This window comes from Archocentrus centrarchus, chromosome 4 (assembly GCF_007364275.1).
Source record: "Archocentrus centrarchus isolate MPI-CPG fArcCen1 chromosome 4, fArcCen1, whole genome shotgun sequence".
In the NCBI taxonomy this organism is placed as follows: Eukaryota; Metazoa; Chordata; class Actinopteri; order Cichliformes; family Cichlidae; genus Archocentrus; species Archocentrus centrarchus.
Genome location: NC_044349.1, coordinates 10801364 through 10819949, shown reverse-complemented (window position 1 = coordinate 10819949; position 18586 = coordinate 10801364). Strand labels below are relative to the sequence as shown.

At 40.2% G+C, this 18586-nt stretch overlaps 1 protein-coding gene across 1 annotated transcript in view; it reads right to left on the bottom strand.

The window, feature by feature from the left end:
* The window catches only part of raver2 (ribonucleoprotein, PTB-binding 2), a 93224-nt gene that overhangs the window by 25942 nt on the left and 48696 nt on the right, over positions 1-18586 (bottom strand). Inside the window, exons 3-4 of the mRNA XM_030728188.1 lie at positions 13689-13996; positions 12428-12592 (exon numbers count right to left, since the gene is read on the bottom strand). Coding sequence (XP_030584048.1) covers positions 12428-12592; positions 13689-13996 — 473 coding nt within the window. The remainder of the gene's footprint in view (positions 1-12427; positions 12593-13688; positions 13997-18586) is intronic.

Here is an 18586-nt window from a genome sequence, read left to right as displayed (position 1 = left end):
CATTTGATGTTTGGTTTGTTAACTCTTTGGCTTGGCTGCTGGACAACTTGACACCAAGAGGCTGTTTTAAAACTCATTCATTTTCATTCCAGGAATGTACATAAACGATTTTGTGACACTGCTGGAAATCAAATTCAGTGAACATGGACAGCTGTATTAAAAAATATATCATATTCATAGACTCTGGATATTTCAGCAAAAGAGGAAAGTATATGTAATTTCAGGAAACCGCAACTGTTCACATGAACAATTTTATGAAAAACCCACATCAGACTCACTTAAAGCAAAAGGGTAAAATCTGCTTTCTTAAATCATTTTCATATATTGAAATGAAGGGCATCCGCACCCCTTTTATGCATACTGTGTGGAATTGCTCACTCTAAAATACAGCAGTTGTGACAGACATGACCAATATCAGATATTGCTCCAGCAGTGGCCATTTTTCCCCCACTACTTTAAGTCACAACCAAGTGATCAGCAAAAACATTACTGGTCTTTTAGCCTGAAGAGTAAAGAAGGGGAAACAAAGCTGAAGAAGCTATATTTGTGGTTCATTTTGCACACAAGGTCGGATAAGCGCTTGTGAGTCATGGCGGTTTTTATATGTTCAATCAAAAAGGCCTATATTGCGTAGCGCAAATGTACCTTGAAAGGTGCAGTTGCTGTGAAATACCAATCATACAGCAAGCAGTACAGCAGACAAACATGAATACTGATTCTCAGCCATAACATGACATTTCTTGTGTTAACGGTGCATTACCATAAGTTCATCTAAGTCCTTTTATAGTACATCAAGGCAGTATTGGTGCTGGTGTTGGTATGGAGCCATGCCAGGCCTCTAGATGTGGTACCAGCACCACATTGGCGGAAAAAGGGCTACATGTAGCTATTCTCTTGGAACGCTGCAATAAACTCTGATCCTGAGGGTACGCAAGTCAATAAATCCAAGTCCAAGTGACAAATTTCTAATGTGAGAGCAATGAATAAGTCCTACAGGGTTAAACGAAGCAGATACCAGCACAAGACAGTATCACAGAGACACTAATACAAGTAATGCACCAATCAGAACAGGCGTGCTAGAGGGAGAACTCAACCAGCAACAGCTGCATGGAGCAGGTGGGTTTAATGATAGAATACATGTTCGAACAGAATACGGTTAGTAACTTCGCTGCCTGAAATAATGTGATGATAAATATAGTAAGAGCTGGGAAAAAAAATCAACATAAAATTATGACCAATAATTTGAATTCTCATTTATTTATTTTTCATCCAAATGCGCCAGACGTTTACTGGTTTGTGCTTTTGGATTTGCGTGTTTTCTGCTTGAAATTCTAGCAAATCAAATGTCCTTCCTTTTTTAAAAAAAAAGCATTTTCTGACATTTCATTAAACTAAACCATTAGCTGACTACTGAAGAAAAACATTATTAAACTTAATTGAACTTAATTGCTACTTCCAGCTGTAATAAACAATGGCCCAGAAAGCCCTCGAAAAAGTTGAGATGTGCACTAAGAAAACATCTTTGCCAATTTGTCAACACAGGTGCTCCATTTTTAAAAAATAACAGAAATAAATACAACCAATGCATTTTTTTTCTTATGTAAATGCTTTACCAGTGGTGAAGATATTTGTGGAGCTTTCAGCCACCATACTAATCCGAGTACATAACTAAGCTCCACATGGAAGAAGATGTTTGATGTTTGATGTCCCCACGGAGAGCTTAACATCAGGTAGAACATAAGAATTCATACACAAAGAATGGCACATTCATGTGGGGAAATCAGAAGCTTCATTAATACTTTCAGTTGTTGCAAACAACTAAAGCATTATATAAAATTAGAGGAGATTCAGTTAATTATTATTATAAAACATATGAGCCAAATAATATTATCAAAAAAGATCCCCTAAGTTTCAGACACTGCATTTAAACTTGTGCAGTGTGCTGTATATGTAATCATTCGAATATTTGTTTCCTTTATTTTTGCTGTAAAAATAAACAGATTATGAATCACTGGAAAAGAAAATGCATTTGTACTTTTTTCAGCCTGAACACTGACGCCTGTTAGCCTCAACACTCAATCAAGTGGCCCTCCACTTCCTCCCACCTCTCATTCGTCTGCTGTTCCCTCCAGCCTGAACAGAGGACGGATGGATGGATGGATGCAGGGAAAAGGCGAAGAAAATGCATGTATGTGTGCAGGAGTAGGTCAATAGGCTATTATCATCAGCATATATTAAGCATACTGTATGGAAATGACCAGAACCACTTTACCATTTGAGATATGGATGGATAGATGAATGGATGGAAAAGAGGGAGAGAGTGGGAGGGGGGAGGGAAAGAAGAGAAAATGAGTGGGTGAGGAAGGGGGACACAGGAGCGAGGGAGGAAAACATCAGTGATTGATTAAGTGACTGATGACTGGAGAGAAGGAGGAGGGAGGCTGACAGAGGATATGAGGCAGAAAAGACGGGAAGGAAAACAAATAAAAACTTGCTAACCATTATTTCTATGTGAACACACACACACACACACACACACACACACACACACACACACACACACACACAAAAGACCGAAGTGGAAGTGGGTAAATTGTGAAGCACACATTATATATCAAATTGGATTCTGTGAAAATGCCATTCAGACTATCATCAACTTATATCTGCGCATGCATTTGTGAGCAAGGAAGCAAAGACCGAGCGAGCCTCTCCCTTAATTTTTCCTTCCAACTGCACTTTCACAACAGAAGACTGGAATATATAAAACATTCGATCATTATTCAGATCTGCTGCATTATGTAAATTTTAAAAAAGGCTTTGGTGCCAGTTGTCATTTAGTTCCCTTTCTCTCTGTACATATATTCTCTATAAAAAATCATAACAACCCTGCTAAAAATTTCTGGATCATAATTTGAAGATTGCAGTGTACTCTACTGCAAACAAGGGTGTTCACATTAAGACTGCTGGACAGAAAAAGACAATATATATATATATATATATATATATATATATATATATATATATATATATATATATATATAAATCAAATTAAATCAAATGTTAGGTGTCCCAGATTTTTATTCAGTTTTATGCTTTAAATGCCACTGGATGGGAAACACATTTGAGAATGAAACAGGAACCCTTTAGTGATCTTTTGTTTTTTTTTTTACTGTCACATGTGGCTCTACCTTGTCCTCAAGGCGGTCTTCGGGAACATTAAAGAGTAATTAACTGAGCAAATTTGGCACTTCATGCTTCATCCTCTAAATTATTCTTGATGCAAATCAAAAACAGATTGGCCCAGAAGAAACTCCTTCCCCTGCAATATGCAATTACCCTGTGCCAGTTAATTAACACCATTTTTTTCCCCACACTTTGGCCAATAGGTAGTTATGTTTGAATAACAGATTCAACTAACCCACTGCACAAACTCAAGTCCACAGAAAATATGTGTGTGTGTGTGAACCAAAGCAGGGTTTTCTATGAGCAGTGTGTGAAAGTATGCTAAACTGGGACACTTAAGCCCTCAAATGCCAGTGATGCATACGATCGCTTAGTGTTTCCCTCTTTATGTGTCAGAAATCATTATCACCGCATGTGCTGACATGTTTGTTAGTGATAAAGCTGATTAATAAGGAAATGAGGCATACACTCACCAGTCACTTTATTAGGTACACATGTTCAACTGCTCATTAGCGCAAATGTCTAATCAGGCAATCACATGAAAGAAACTCAATGCATTTAGGCATGTAGACGCGGTCAATACGACCTGCATCAGAATGAGGAAGAAAGGTGATTTAAGTGAGGTTGAACGTGGCATGGTATTAGACAGGTTGGTCTGAGTATTTAAGAATCTGCTGGGATTTTCCCACACAACCATCTCTAGGGTTTACAAAAAAAAAAAAAAAAAGAGAGAGCAGCAGCTCTCTGGCTGAAAATGCCTTGTTGGTCAGAGGAGAATGCCCAGACTGCTTCGAGCTGATAGGAAGGCAACAGTAACTCAAATAACAACTCATTAGAATGAATGAATGCAGAAGAGCATCTCTGAATCCACAACCTTGAAGCAGATGGGCAACAGCAGCAGAAGACCATACCAGGTGCCACTCATGTCAGCCACTGTAAGAATAGGCATGGCATTACCAAAACTGCACAACAGAAGATTGGAAAAACATCACCTGGTCTGATGAGTCTTGATTTCTGCTGCTGCATCTGGATGGTGGGGTTAGATTTGGCATTAAAAACATAAAAGCACAAATCCATCCTTTGTATCAACGGTTCCAGCTGCCAGTTGTGGTATGATTTTGGGGGGGGGATATTTTCTTGGCACACTTTGGGCCCCTTAGTACCAACTGAGCATCTTTTAAACAACACGGCCTACCTGAGTATCGTTGTTGACCATATGACCACTGTACCTATCTTCTGATTGCTGCTTCCAGCAAGATAATGCACCACACCACAAAGCTCAAATCCTCTCAAACAGATTTCTTGAACATGACAATGAGTTCACTGCACTCAAACGGCCTCCACAGTCACCAGATCTCAATCCAATGGAGCACCTTTGGGATGTGGTGGAATGGGAGATTTGCACAAAAAATTAAGGTAGAGCAAAGGGAGTCCAACCCAAGCAAGCTAGCAAGCAAAGTGTACTACTAACGTGGCTGGTGAGTGTCTATTTAAACTTTGTTCCACTCATTTATTTTAACACACCAAAAGTATACTCACATGGTATGCAGACCTTTTTTTTAATTCTCAAAATTAGGCTCTCACTTTCCATAGTAATGAATGTCAGCTACTATATTATATACAATATACATGTTAAAAAAAAAAAAAGACACCATGTACAAGTAAAATAACAAAAGGAAACTGTTGAATGCATCTTTCTCTTATGTACAATGCAAGGCAGCATTTTACTTTAACAAGCTGGAAATCGCATTTGAAGCTTTTTTGTTGCATGAAGCACTCTTGTCTTGTACTCAAATATTCCTTACTAGCCATGGTTTTGACAACATAATCAAGCATCTATACTAAATGAGTCAAGTTAAAGTGCTGTGGCACTTGAGGCAACTTGAATTTCAGCATAATTAACAGTAATTCATGACTCCCTTTTTTACTTGTTCAGTACGACAGCCTGTCATTGAAGCAAATTTCCACAGAGATATAAAGCAATAAAAGCTAAGTTTTCAAGTGGCAAACTGGAGGCAAGTATGCTGCAGATTGAGAACAGCAAGGCTTTTCATTATGACATGTTGATTTTTTTAAATCACAGAACTTGATTTGTGATTCTTGTAAAAGTGTATATTAGAGTCCATTATGCAACACATTCATCCCAACCTAAAAGACTCATCATGTAACAAAATATTCATTCTTTTAATTTTTATTTAATTTCATTATCTAATGCTAGATGACAATAAAGTCACTGGTTCATTATTATTTTTAATTTACTTTTATTTTTTTCCATATATTTATACTTTTTTCACTTTTTTTTACTATGTTGAATTAGTTATATATTTTTTTTACTAGGCACTAAATTTTCAGATCATCACCAGGGAATAATGCACAATCCACATTAGTGAGATTATTTATCTATGTTTAATAAATGTAATACATAGCCTTTGATTGGATATTATCTCGATGTGCTGTAATCATGTGATAGCACTGCTCTGTGCATTATTATCTGATGAAGAACAAGTTGTTGATTTTCTCAAATTAAAGACTCTACAATATTTGTGAGAGAACTCCAATGATCAGAGAATCCCCTATGACCAGCCACTTGGTAATGGTGGTGGGGGTGGTGGGGGGGGGGCATCCAGCAGAACCAGGCTCAGGGATGAACAACTATCTGCTGTGCACAGTAGGATGTAAAAGAAAAGAGAAGACAGAAAAAAGAAAACCTGCTTTGACACAACATAATGCATTAATGGATGCTGGCTGGCTAATTGGAATTACAGTATCATCAGCAAGAGTAACACACTCAAAAGGATAAATGGAAAATACAAACTGAAACGGATTCACCAAAGAGCAGAAAGATGTTCAAAGACTTAAAAAATTGTGCTGAATTTTGTCATCACAGTTACACAAAGACTAAAGCTGTCTGTATTTTATGTCAAGCTTGATACTGAAAAGACTCATTTAAAACAATTGAAAAAAAGCAATTGCCTGTCTAGTCTTAAATGATGTTACGACACATGTCAGTGTGTGTGTGTGTGTGTGTGTGTGTGTGTGTGTGTGAGCTATCACTGTGTCCGACAGCTCTTGACCTCAAGTCGTGGTCCCCAGCAAAGTGATGCCGGCTGCGTCACTGGCAGGGCTCAGACTCGGGGGAACACCTGTCAGTTTGTTGGGGTGTGTGTGTGTGTGTGTGTGTGTTTGAGACAGTTTAAATGGTCACGTCAGTTGTCGGAACAGAGTGATGAGGTCAGGACAGCCCTGTCACAGCTGTCTTTGGAGAGAGGTACATGACCTATCACAGTGACAGCTTTAAGTGCAAATATCTTTATGATGAGAGGTGGACATCAAATGGAGAGGTGCAATGAGTCTTAGTAATTCAAGTAGGTCATTAAAAAAAGTCTGTGATGTAATTCTACTAAATCGAATGACTGCATGGTTTATAGTCACCTCTGAAGACGTCACTGAATGAGTTCTTCTTCCTTCGAATAAAACTTTGAATGAAACACTGTTTCACCAAAGGGGTCAATAGTTGTGTCGAGAATCTTAAGATTGTACTTGGAAAGATTTAATTAGCTCTACAACAGTGAGTGCCAGTGATTGTGAGAGTAAAACAGTACATGTTCAAAATGAGCCCCCCCCCCCCAATTGTACAAAATAAAACAATGCAATTGTCTGGCTCCCAACAGCAAAAGAAAACTCATTATTTTCATTTTCCTCTCGAGCTCTTTCTGCTTTATTGTCAAAAAGTTGTAGACGCCCTCTGGAATTTTCTTCTAAACAAACAAAAGTTGTGTTTACATTCAAAACTTACTGTGCGGGGGTCTAAAAGCATATGGAGTGCATCTCCATCCTCATAAAAACACTTGCAAAGCTAATTTTGTAAATCCAGCATTTCTTAGATCCATGTTCAGCACTCTGCGGTTAACTTCTCAGTCTTTGCATTTCGTTGGACATCACCACCGACTGTAGATCAGTTAGATGCTGTAACATCACTGATAGGATTCTGTATTATGTCTCCTGTGTGCACACAGATCAAAGACCCGCCCATACTGTACATAAACCACTCAACAGTGCTACAGTACTGCAGGTCTAAACACAACTGAGAACCTTTAACAGGACACATTTCCTGTCTTTTTTTAATCCCCATTCTTAATCCCATATCTACTCCTGCTCTCCATTTAGTTTCACTTGGCGGTGATAAAAAACACAGAGTCCCTTCCATTTTCACCAAACTGATGGGGTTTTTTGGGGTTTTTTTTAAGATAGCGCTGGTCTTTGCCGTATCCATACTTGTCTAACACTGCACTGAAGAAATTATTTTTGTGCAACACTGCTTTAAACCATCCATCCATCTATCCATCTTCTTAGTTGCTTATCAAAGCACAGGAAGTTATATTCTGGCCTGAAAAAAATTAAAGCTCTGTTCTCTTAAAACAGAACATGTCCACCATTTTAAAGGTATTTGTATCTACATGACTGGTGACATCTGTTCTTTTTTTTTGTCTACAGAGTATGAATGTGAGTTTTTAACTTGCTCTTAGTCATCGTTACATCAATAGTTGCAAATATGCCACTAGTCATCTTACTTTGATTGGCATCCTACGCCTCTTCGCTATTTCACCTCGTTGCTCCGCGTCTCTCTGTCCCTCTATTAGACCTGACACTGTCAGCTCTCTCCTCCTTCACTCCGTCCTCTCGCTAATAATTCTGGCATTCTTAGCTCCATCCTCCCTGACTCCCATCCCTCCTTACATTTCCAACCTGCTGTCCTTTCCTCTAATATGGTTGACATTCTTTACTCTCCCTTCCATCCATTTCTCCTGGCTGTCTCAAGCTAAAGTGCTGCCTGGAGGGCCCTTTCATGGGTAGCAGAATTACAGCACTCAGGGCCAAAGCCACAGGTTAAGTGCACTCTGAACAAAGAAAAAGTGACAAAAGGGCTGAGTTCTACCTATGTGCACAGAGGAGGAAGAAGGTTTATGTAAGGTAAACTAGAGCTGCTGGCAGTAAGGCATTAGGGAACCATCTTAAATAAATATGCAACAAACAAAAATAGCCAACAGCTTTCTAAACATTGCTGCTATTTAAGTGACCATGAACAGTACAGCTCAAGTAATCCTGTTCTGCTCTGTAGCTAGCACTGATCTCTGATCTGTACAGATGCAGAAAGACATACAGAAACAGTGTATTGTTATTTTTAATTAATAAGCTATTAAAGTTAACCATTAGCCTTCAAATGTATGCAAGAACTGATGGTGTACAAAGATTTTAGGGTCATCAAACCAATAGGGTTATATGTTAATTAAACATCAAAAGGCAGCCAAAAGCCCAGATGTTTCTTTATGCAATATAAGCCAATGTTTATATAGACTTTAAATGACATAGGTCCAATGGACCATTCTGACTAAAATATTGGAATATTGCTTCTGTCAATATCCACCTTATGGTACAGTCACACAAGAAAAATAGTGGTTGGAGACTTTCTGTGACCCTGTGCAATGTACATGCAATCTTGTCTTTGAAATGGCTGCCTCAAAGACAGGGATCAGATTGTGACCATTTGCTGTCAGTTGCCATCTTCGAAGCGACTTTGGTACATCAGGACAGCAATAAAACAACACTAAGACAGAGTCAGTCTGCTATCAGTCAGAATGGGGTCAAGTTGGCAATCAAATCCAATTTGCTTGTGATAATATGACAATTAACTGTGATAAACAGGTAAAAAATTGCAAATCTGTTGCCATCTGTTGCTTTCTCCATCCACAGAAATTCATATTAAAGAAAATTTCACATTAACTACTTATATTCAGAGTCCAGCCAGGAACTATAGATCTGAAACAGATCCGGTGTCCTTCCTGGGCTTTGGTGAGCTGTCTGGCCTCTGTTGGGTCTCATCTAGGGCCCGGGATACTGGTGGAGACCTTCCTGCATGTTTCTGGCTCTGTGTCCACTTCTTCTTGGTCTTTGCTGTTGGTTGTGGCCACTTGGGGTTTCCAGGTTCATGTGTGTTCTCATCACTGCTCTGTGTTATGATGTTTGGACTGATGAGAGTGAGTGTGTCCTCACAACATAAATCACCACACTGCCTGGTTTTATTTCTCCTTGTTTAAGCGTTTGGTTGCTGCGTTTCACAGAGATGTGTTTTGCTGTGTTTGAAGGGATTTGGATATTAGGGAAGATCACACGCATGTCTTCACAAATGTGTGCACACACACACAAAAAAAAGGGGGCTAATGATGTATCAGAAGAATACCAGATGTCTCAACCTGTAGCTGGTGGTACATATGACACCTCAGCTTGCTACCTGTTTCATCTACAGGAGCAGCACACCTGTCAATACTTTCCTGTGACCCCAAGGAACCCCCCCCCCCCCAAAAAAAAAAAAATTCCTCCACAAATACACACATAGTGACGTAGTTGCTGAAGCATGGCAGTTTTTCTGCAAAATGGCATAGGCACTCAGCAACCTTGGTTTTATATAGGAATATAACCACAATACAACCAGCAGCCAACCAGCTGAGTTCAATCCCCTATTGCAAAGAGACATCTCACAGATTACTGGTGCACACTGACTTAAATGTGCTGCAATCTGTCTGCATTTTTAAAATTAGACAGCAAGTATTTGTGAACCTTTGCCAATCTGTCTGAGAGTGACTGCAGTCAGTGTGAGTCCGATGTGACTGTTTGGAGACAGGTTACCTCCCACCAGGTGACCTGTGCAATTGCCTGGTGACAGAGAGCAGTTGCCCAGGGATTGAGGACGTTGCAGGCTCAACCTTTAGACAATCAGCTGCTTGCTGCAACTACTTGCAATTGGTTGCTGAACGTGAAATAATTCAATGCAATCGCCACTATTTTTTTCCTAGTTGCAAAGAGTTTGTTGTCTTATTTCTACTCTAGTGTGACTGAGCTATTATGCATAAACAAGAGTAGCTAGACTAACTACAGTGATGTTATGACCTTGCCATAGTATCACACTAAGTTTCCTCAGACTAAAGGGACAGCAATGAGATAAGCTCCAAAACAGGAATGGGTTTACAGGTGGAAGCCACTGACATTTCTTTTTCCTCATCTCTTCTTTTTCACTAGTTTTGCATTTGGCCAGGGTCAGTGTAACTATTGGTAGCATTAGGCCATACCTGGACCCTACAGAGGTTGCACAGGTATTCCAGCTCCAACAGGATGGCACATCAATACGTGCCATTGCCAGAGGGTTTGCTGTGTCTCCCAGCACAGTATCAAGAGCATGGAGGAGATTCCAGGAGACAAGCAGATACTCTAGGAGAGCTGGAAAGAGCTGACAGGATGAGCACTGCCAGAGCCCTATAAAATGATCTCTAGCAGGCCACTGGTGTGAATGTCTGTGACCAAACAATCAGAAACAGACTTATGAGGGTCTGGCCTGAGGGCCTGATGTCCATTGGTATTTGTCACAGAATAGCAGAATTGGCAGGTCCACCACTGGCGTCCTGTAATTTTCACAAATGAGAGCAGGTTCACCCTGAGCATATGTGACAGACATGAAAGGATCTGGAGACGCCATGGAGAATGTTATGCTGCCTGACCATCATTCAGCATGACCATTTTGGTGGTGGGTCAGTGATGGTGTGGGGATGCATGTCCATGGAGGGACGTACAGACTTCTACAGGTTAGGCAACGGCACAATGACAGCCATTAGGTACCGGGATGAAATCCTTGGACCCACTGTCAAACCCCATGCTGGTGCAGTGGGTCCTGGGTTCCTCCTGGTGCACGACAATGCCCGGCCTCGTGTGGGGAGAGTATACAGGGAGTTCCTGGAGGATGAAGGAAATACAATAGAACCCCTCTGGGACATTATGTTTCTGCCAGGTTTCACCTCAGACTGCCCAGGAGTTCTGTGATGCCCTGTTCCAGATCTGGGAGGAGATCCCCCAGGGCACCAACTGTTGTCTCGTTAGGAGCATGCTCCGACATTGTCATGCATGCATACAAGCACGTGGGGGCCACACAAACTACTGAGTACCATTTTAAGTTGCTGCAGTGAAATTTCAATACGATGGACTAGCCTGCTGCATAATTTTTTCACTTTGTTTTTTGGGGTGTCTTTGAATTCAGCCCTCTGTAGGTTGATAATTTTCATTTCCATCAAACGATGTGGCATCCTAACACATTACCCAGTCCACATCAGTATAGATAACCAGCATGATTTTTTTCCCATTGAGATCTGATGTCTGTGGCCATCTCTGCCACCAGCAAAGAGGTATAATATACTGTACATACTGAAGGTTGTGATAATAGTTTCAATTGTGAAATGTGGTATGCTACATTAGCATACCATCATGGATATTATAGTATTGAATAATAGCAGGTATGTTTTCATATTTCTGTACATGGTTTCTCTGCATCCTGTTAAATTGTGTAGAGGTTCATAAGCTCTTTGCCTGATGCATCCTGGTACATACATGGTGAAATGCAATAATACAACTGCTCTCAAGCACATAATGTACTGTACATTAAAAAAAATGCTGAACTATAGGTCAAAGCCTGCTGGCTTTGCAACAGTGAAGCAACATGAGCTAAACACCCACAAAGCATCATGGGACCAGGATGAGGTGGGTTTATTGATTTCTATGTGGGAGTGGGGCAGAGGGGTGGAGCTAAAACTGGAAATGCAGTAGATGACAGATACCCATTGAGTGAACTTTAAATGGGCATGTGGGGGAGGAGTGGATGTAATGGAGCAGGGCGAGCAGAGCAAGTTAAAAAAACAAAAAAACAACCCACAAATCGGAGTGGGATGGAAGGAGGGAGGGAAGGAGTTGAAGGGTGGGGTTGGTATTACAGCTAACACACCTCACCATGGAGACTGTTGCTTAGTGATGCTGTGAGACTGGCCAATAGGGATGCTGACCGCTGAATTTTATGTCAGCACCTCTCACCTGGAGGTGTCCTTGTGATAAAGGTGTGTGTGCAGGAGGACAGAACGTTTCATATGTCATAATGAAGCACGTGCTCATCTGTAAAGTCATCATCAATGAATAACATTTTCTTTACAGCTTCTGCACATTATGAGGCTCTGCGGGGATAATGATCTTCAACCTTGTTTCACAGCACAGAAAGCGAGCAGTGCACTCGTAAAAATTCACAAGGTGTGAAACAAAAGGCTTTTTGTATGCTTTTGCTGGGCTGTCAGTATACTTGCTAAATCTTTCCACAATCAACATTTTTACATTGAAGTAGTAAAAATGAATTGCTTCCTGTGTAATAGGATCTCACCTGGCAAAAGACGGGTTTATACGTTTCAGAAAACAGCTGGGTCAGCTCTTCAGAGTCACAGAGATCCAGAGGCAGTCTGTCCACACACAGACACTTGGAGTGCAGGTTTTCCTCCTGGCTCAACTGGTTGACGTCCATCCACTGCACCATCAACGAGCGGTCCCCCTGCAACAACCAGCCAACTTTACAGAAGTCACACATATGGCTCGCTTTTTTTTTTTTTTTGCTAATGTTTTGTGCTCTGCTGTGTCTTTGGAGTAAAAGTGGTGAAACACCAGCTCAGAGGACAAGCCATTTCATTCAGCATCTGACTGATCTGCCTGCCTGGCTGCACCCTTCAAATGGGTTGTGGGTTGCCAGGTTGTAGTGAAGGCTGGATTGAAATTGTACACAGTGTGTGGACTGTGTGCACTGTCTGTTAAACAGTCTATCTGGCAACCTGGTAACATTAGATGAAGCAACAAACCTTAGGGATGCGTGTATTCCAATTATTCATAAAAAATTTTAAAAAAATGGGAGGACACCAGGAGATAGTCTTAAATACAGGAAAAACAGGAGTGCTGGCAAGTACTTTAAGATCCTCAACTAGCGTCATGAGCACTTTCTAAACTCTGCAAAGCATTAAAGCAAGCTACAGTCTCTGCTCTTACCACTTTAAGTGCTGGTTTGAAAGCTTGTCAGCCCTTGGGCTCTACTTCCATTTACAGATTCTGCTTCACTTCTCACAAATGTGAGGTCATAAACTATTGTATGCAATAAACAGATTTTGATGCACTTAAATTTAAGTGATGATGTTTTCAGTATCTCTTCCCACAGATAATTTAGCGCTTGGAAAGATTGCATGCATGCGTGCGTGCGTGCGTGTGTGTGTGTGTGTGTGTGTGTGTTTCTCTCAGTCCATAAATTAAAACCAAACTAAAGCAGCAGAGCCTGTATTTTTACTGATTATCTTTTTTTCCTTTTATTGCCGGTTTCCATCAACCTTCATGACTGTTTGTGGTTGATGGAAACAATTTTCAGCTAAGCTTTGTTAAAGTAAAATTTGTGTATAATATATACACAAGGTTTACTTTGCATTGGCAATTAGTCTAATCCAGTATAATCAGTTACTCAAAGAAAAATATCGGAGTATTTGGTGTTTCAAATACATATAAAGAAGATGCCTAGTGGCCTTTAAAATCCTGAAGCTACTCCTTTTTTATCTCATTAGATACTCTACATGTCACAATAGATTTTTATCTGTAAATTTAGTCTAACATACCATTGGCCGGCCCAGGAGCTCCGAGCGGGCCCGTGAAGCAGAATCCTTCTTCATGTATTCAACAAACCCATATCCTTTGGAGTGGCCCGTGAGCTCACTGTATACCAGGAAGGAGCGCTCAATGTTTCCATACGAGCGCACCAGCTCCTCAAACTGCTGGGCGGTGAAGGTGTGGGGCAGGTTGGTGAGGCACAGCAGGGAGTCGGTGGGCTGCAGGGTGACGTTGATCAAACGCCCGCGGACAGTGCTGTGGTGGAGGGAGCGGATGGCATCCTGAGCCTGGTCCCCGTTCAGCAAAGTCACAAAAGCTGGAGGAGGGGACATTATGGAGACGGCGACGAGGGGAAAAGACGGACGAGGAACAAGAACGAACACAAAGAAAAAGATACACAGACACAGATGGACAGGCAGACCAGGACAAACACAAACATACATTTAAAGCGAACATTCAAAAACAGGCAGAAAGCAGTTTGCGGAGGATGCAGGATGGAGACACACAGTCAAAGAACATGCTCAAAAGAACTCACATGAAAAGCAAAGAAAATGAATGACATGCCAAATGATGGTGGGGAAGGGGGAAGGGGGGGGTGAAAGGGGAAAATTGGGCATGAACAACCAAAACCACAGACACACAGTCATAAAGACAGACAGACACACATACACAGAGAGAAAGACAACACATTAGCTAGAAAGCCAATAGGGAGCCACTATGTAGGGGGGAATCCACTGTGACACACGCACACACACATGCGCGCACACACACACACACACACACACATAGATACCTCACTGATAAATAAGAGAACCAAAAACACTAATATAAGCAGCATTTAATGAGAATTAAAAACATCTGATAAAATATCAGCCTAAGCAACAAAGGGTCTGTGCACTGAGGCTGTCTGTGTTTTGTGATGTTTTTTAAGGGGGAGGAAGATAAAAGAAAACTGTCCTTAAAGTTTAATGAAAATTTGTAGAGCCTTTCTTGCCTATAAACTGTTGAACAGGGAGGAGGAAAAACAAATAATGAAAGCCAACACACACACACACACACACACACACACGCACACACACACACACACACACACACACACACACACACACACACACACGCACACACACAAATTGTATTTTGGGCTGATAGGGAAGATGTATCAAACATTAGAAACGTACAAAACAAGCGGTAAAAGTTTTAATCAGCACTGGCACATCCACATCAGAACACAACACTGGCTGTAAAATGAAGTATTAACAAGTATATACGGAATGTGTAGCTATAATTCCAGTACTTTAAACTGTATTTATATGTGTTTGTGATAGTGAAAGCTGGGGAAGGGGGGGGGGGGGTGTTACTCCAAAAACCAATTAAAGCCAGCATTATGTTAACTGATCTCAAGGGGAATGACTGAAAAGAGTGTGTGCTGCTATTTAACTTGATTCCAAAAGAGGGTGTTTGATTCGTGCATGCCATGGCAGACTGTTTTTGGCCTTGCAAAGGGATGTGATGGTCCTAAATGACTAATTATTAAGTTGTTCATGTAGATATGTTTGTTCATGAATAGTAATATTAGCTTAATATTTTCTTCAGATAATAATGCAGGCCTCTACTGCAATGGTATTAAAATTATCTGTACAAAAACCAATCATGTTATCTAAAAATATTTGATTTCATTCATGTTCCATATATTTGTTTATAATTATCTGTGAATATATTCACAGTGTGTATGCTAATGGCAGTAATTACATTATTCCACATTTATGAAATAATGTGTTTCATCTGTGACCTATAGAGTGGGGCGTATCAGACAATGTAGGTTACTTTAAAAGTTCAGATAATAACACTACAGTGGATTGTTGCTCCGCCCTCAGAGGGGGTAACAGGGTATTGTTTTTAGTATGTATGTTTGTTTGTTACAGCAAAACTACCAGCCCGATTCATACCAAATTTGCACAAAAGGTGGCAGAGGACCCTGAGATCACCTGATTACATTTTTGCCACAATTGGCAATCAAAGTGCTGTTATAGTAAAGTCAGTAAAGAAGTGTGTGTAGTTTGATGGGTCTAGCTTGAAAAGCATGCATCTATGGGGTGAATTTAAACATTCTAGGTCACATCGTACTCAAGTTATTGCCAGTGCCAAAACTACAGCCTCCACTGATGCCATCGCCAAGGCTATGATAATAGCTCAGCTTTTTCTTTGAAACATCCAAGCTACAAATGACTACAGCTGGGCTTTAAAGGCGAGTAAGGAGGAGATGCTAGCAGTTGGTGATCTGTGACCTAAAAGCAAACAAATGATTCAACTGAGCATTTCTGGAGACTCACTAGCTGCATTCCATATGGCAGGAAGTGGAAACAGCTTATGGAAATTACTGATGCAGCTAAATCATGGAAAAGCTGGTTAAAAGGCTCAAACCAAGATACAACATCCAAGGTAGAAAATATTTTCAAGGTCAGTGTTTAATAATGTGACACTATTGTACTGCTTCTGATGGGTTACAAGGTTAAAGTTACTTTAGTGATTGTTAAATGAAAGTGTTAAGCAGCTATTTTATAGTTTTACTTAACATTTTCAGGGAAAACACTTTCCAAGCTACTTTTGTTCTTATATTTGACTTATGCTGTCATTGGATATAATACTGTATCGCTACTATTGCACTATAATTCTGCTGCTGCTGCTGGCACCTTGTATTAATAATTTCAAAATAGGACCTCTGTCATCAAGGACAGTAGTTCACTGGAAAAGAAGGATGGAAAAAGCCCTTTATCTGTGTCTGCACTAATAGATGCTGCTGCCTACAAGATGCAATTATCAATAAAATGTTGCCCACTCCCACTGTGTGAGTATCAGATATAAAAACAGGCTATTTAAAAACAACCAAGACACATAATAGAAAGGATAAAACTTACATGGAAAGTCCCAGTTTACAAAACTCCATCCAGAGAGAGAACTGGGAAATCTGCCCACTGATCAATATGCAGAATCTTACACAGCGCTGAGGAGATGGAAACAATTATCCAATCCAATAAGTCAAATCTAACTTCTAAAGACATACTGTGATGCATCCTGCAAACACAGCTGTGACTTACTGATATCAGAGCCAGGAAAATATGGAGATAAGTAAATCTGACTTCCTACTAACATCTTAAACAAGGTAAGTCGGTATAACTCAGCGGTTTCAACAGTAACACTGGCCAACAGTCTAAACCTAAACCAAGACTAAAATAATAAAATAAAAAATACTGCAGCACCTAGATTTGAATGTTTAAATTAGTACCTACTGCTTAAAGAGAAGATAAATAAAAAATAACACTAAGTCTCCAGCACCATAAGTGTTCACAGACTTTCAGATCAGATGGCAACTGTAATTCTACTGTGAGATTACATGTAGTTGGTAAGGACAAAAAAAGAAAAATAATGCAATGTGATACTAACAAACCACTTCTTTCAAACCGCCAGTGGTCATATTTGAACTGAACTGCACAATAAATCAAAATAAAAGCATTACATTTTTACCGGGCCGAAGAATAGCACAAGGTCTGTTACAACAGAATACAAAATGGCACAACTTTGCGTGCTGAGCCTGAGAGCCTCAGCACCAGGCTGGTCAAAGTTCAGTTTAATCAAAATCCAACAAATACAGACAGGTGGGCCTTCCACAATGAGCTTTTGACCTGGAGAAAAATACCACTATGCCTCAGGAAAATGCTGCTTTGTTGATGCACAGCCACCCCTGCAGCCGTGCACCTGTGTGAGAACCGCTGGTCTTTTATCATAGCTCAGCCTCACCGGCTGTGATCCTGACCCCAAATTCATGCACATGTTCCTGAAATAGTGTCTTAAGCGCTTCATCATTGCACATCATTCATTGCTTTTATGTATAAACTGACTCCTGCTGGCAAAGCTGCAGTAGCCATGGTGCAAACATGTTTTTTGTCAACACGCTCCGATTACATATCCGATTACATTACATATTATTACATATTATTTTTGCAATGCTTGAAATGTGCTTAGTCAACTGGATTGACCAGAATTAAATACAATACAGTATGTTCATCATTCAGTACCTTGAAAATAATAGTCTGTCTGCTGATATGCGAGGGTTCAAAATAATTAGAAGTGAAAGGCAGAGGCAGTCTGAGTATTTTTTCACACACTTCAAACTGCTGTTCCCATTTGTACTGGTTTCTGAAGTACCCTTTTTAGGTTTTCTCCACGATAATGCTGCATTATTTGAAGTGAAAGTCAAAGCCTGGCATCTGGTAATGTGGAGCATTAGCTGAGTATCACTTGTAGCTCTCATCTCAAATTACTGGTGGCAAGAAAGAATCCACATCCAGCAGAGCTGGTGTTAAAATGCAGCCCTGTTCAGGCAGCCGAAACCAAAAAGGATTCAGTGTCAAACATTAGGAGAAGTCCACCTCTATTTAAACGAAAGAGCCTGAATCTATGATAGTGGTTAGAGAGTCCAGGATCATTTTTCCTTGTGTATATACAGGGAAATAAAGGCTATCCTACAAATCTTTTAATTTTGCTAACCATATCTGATAACAAGGTACACATTAAACCATGTTGTCAATTTCAAAAGGACATGTTGGAGCAAAATGACTGACTAGGTCACTGTGAACATTTTAAGATACCAGTGACCTAACATTGTGAACAGGGTGAGCTGTGCTCCACTGGTATGTGTTGTTATGCTTAACCACCAAAGGCACAACAGTTCTGTTCTCTGGTGCAATTTTAAGTGTTAATCAGTGTAAAAACAATATGCAAATGTGTCTGCTTCTACAACATAAGCAGCAAAATCTTAGTATTTTTCAAGCCTTTCCAGGCGGCAAAACAACAGGTCATTTACAACCTACACACCTCACTCTGCATAAATATATATTGCTATGCAAAA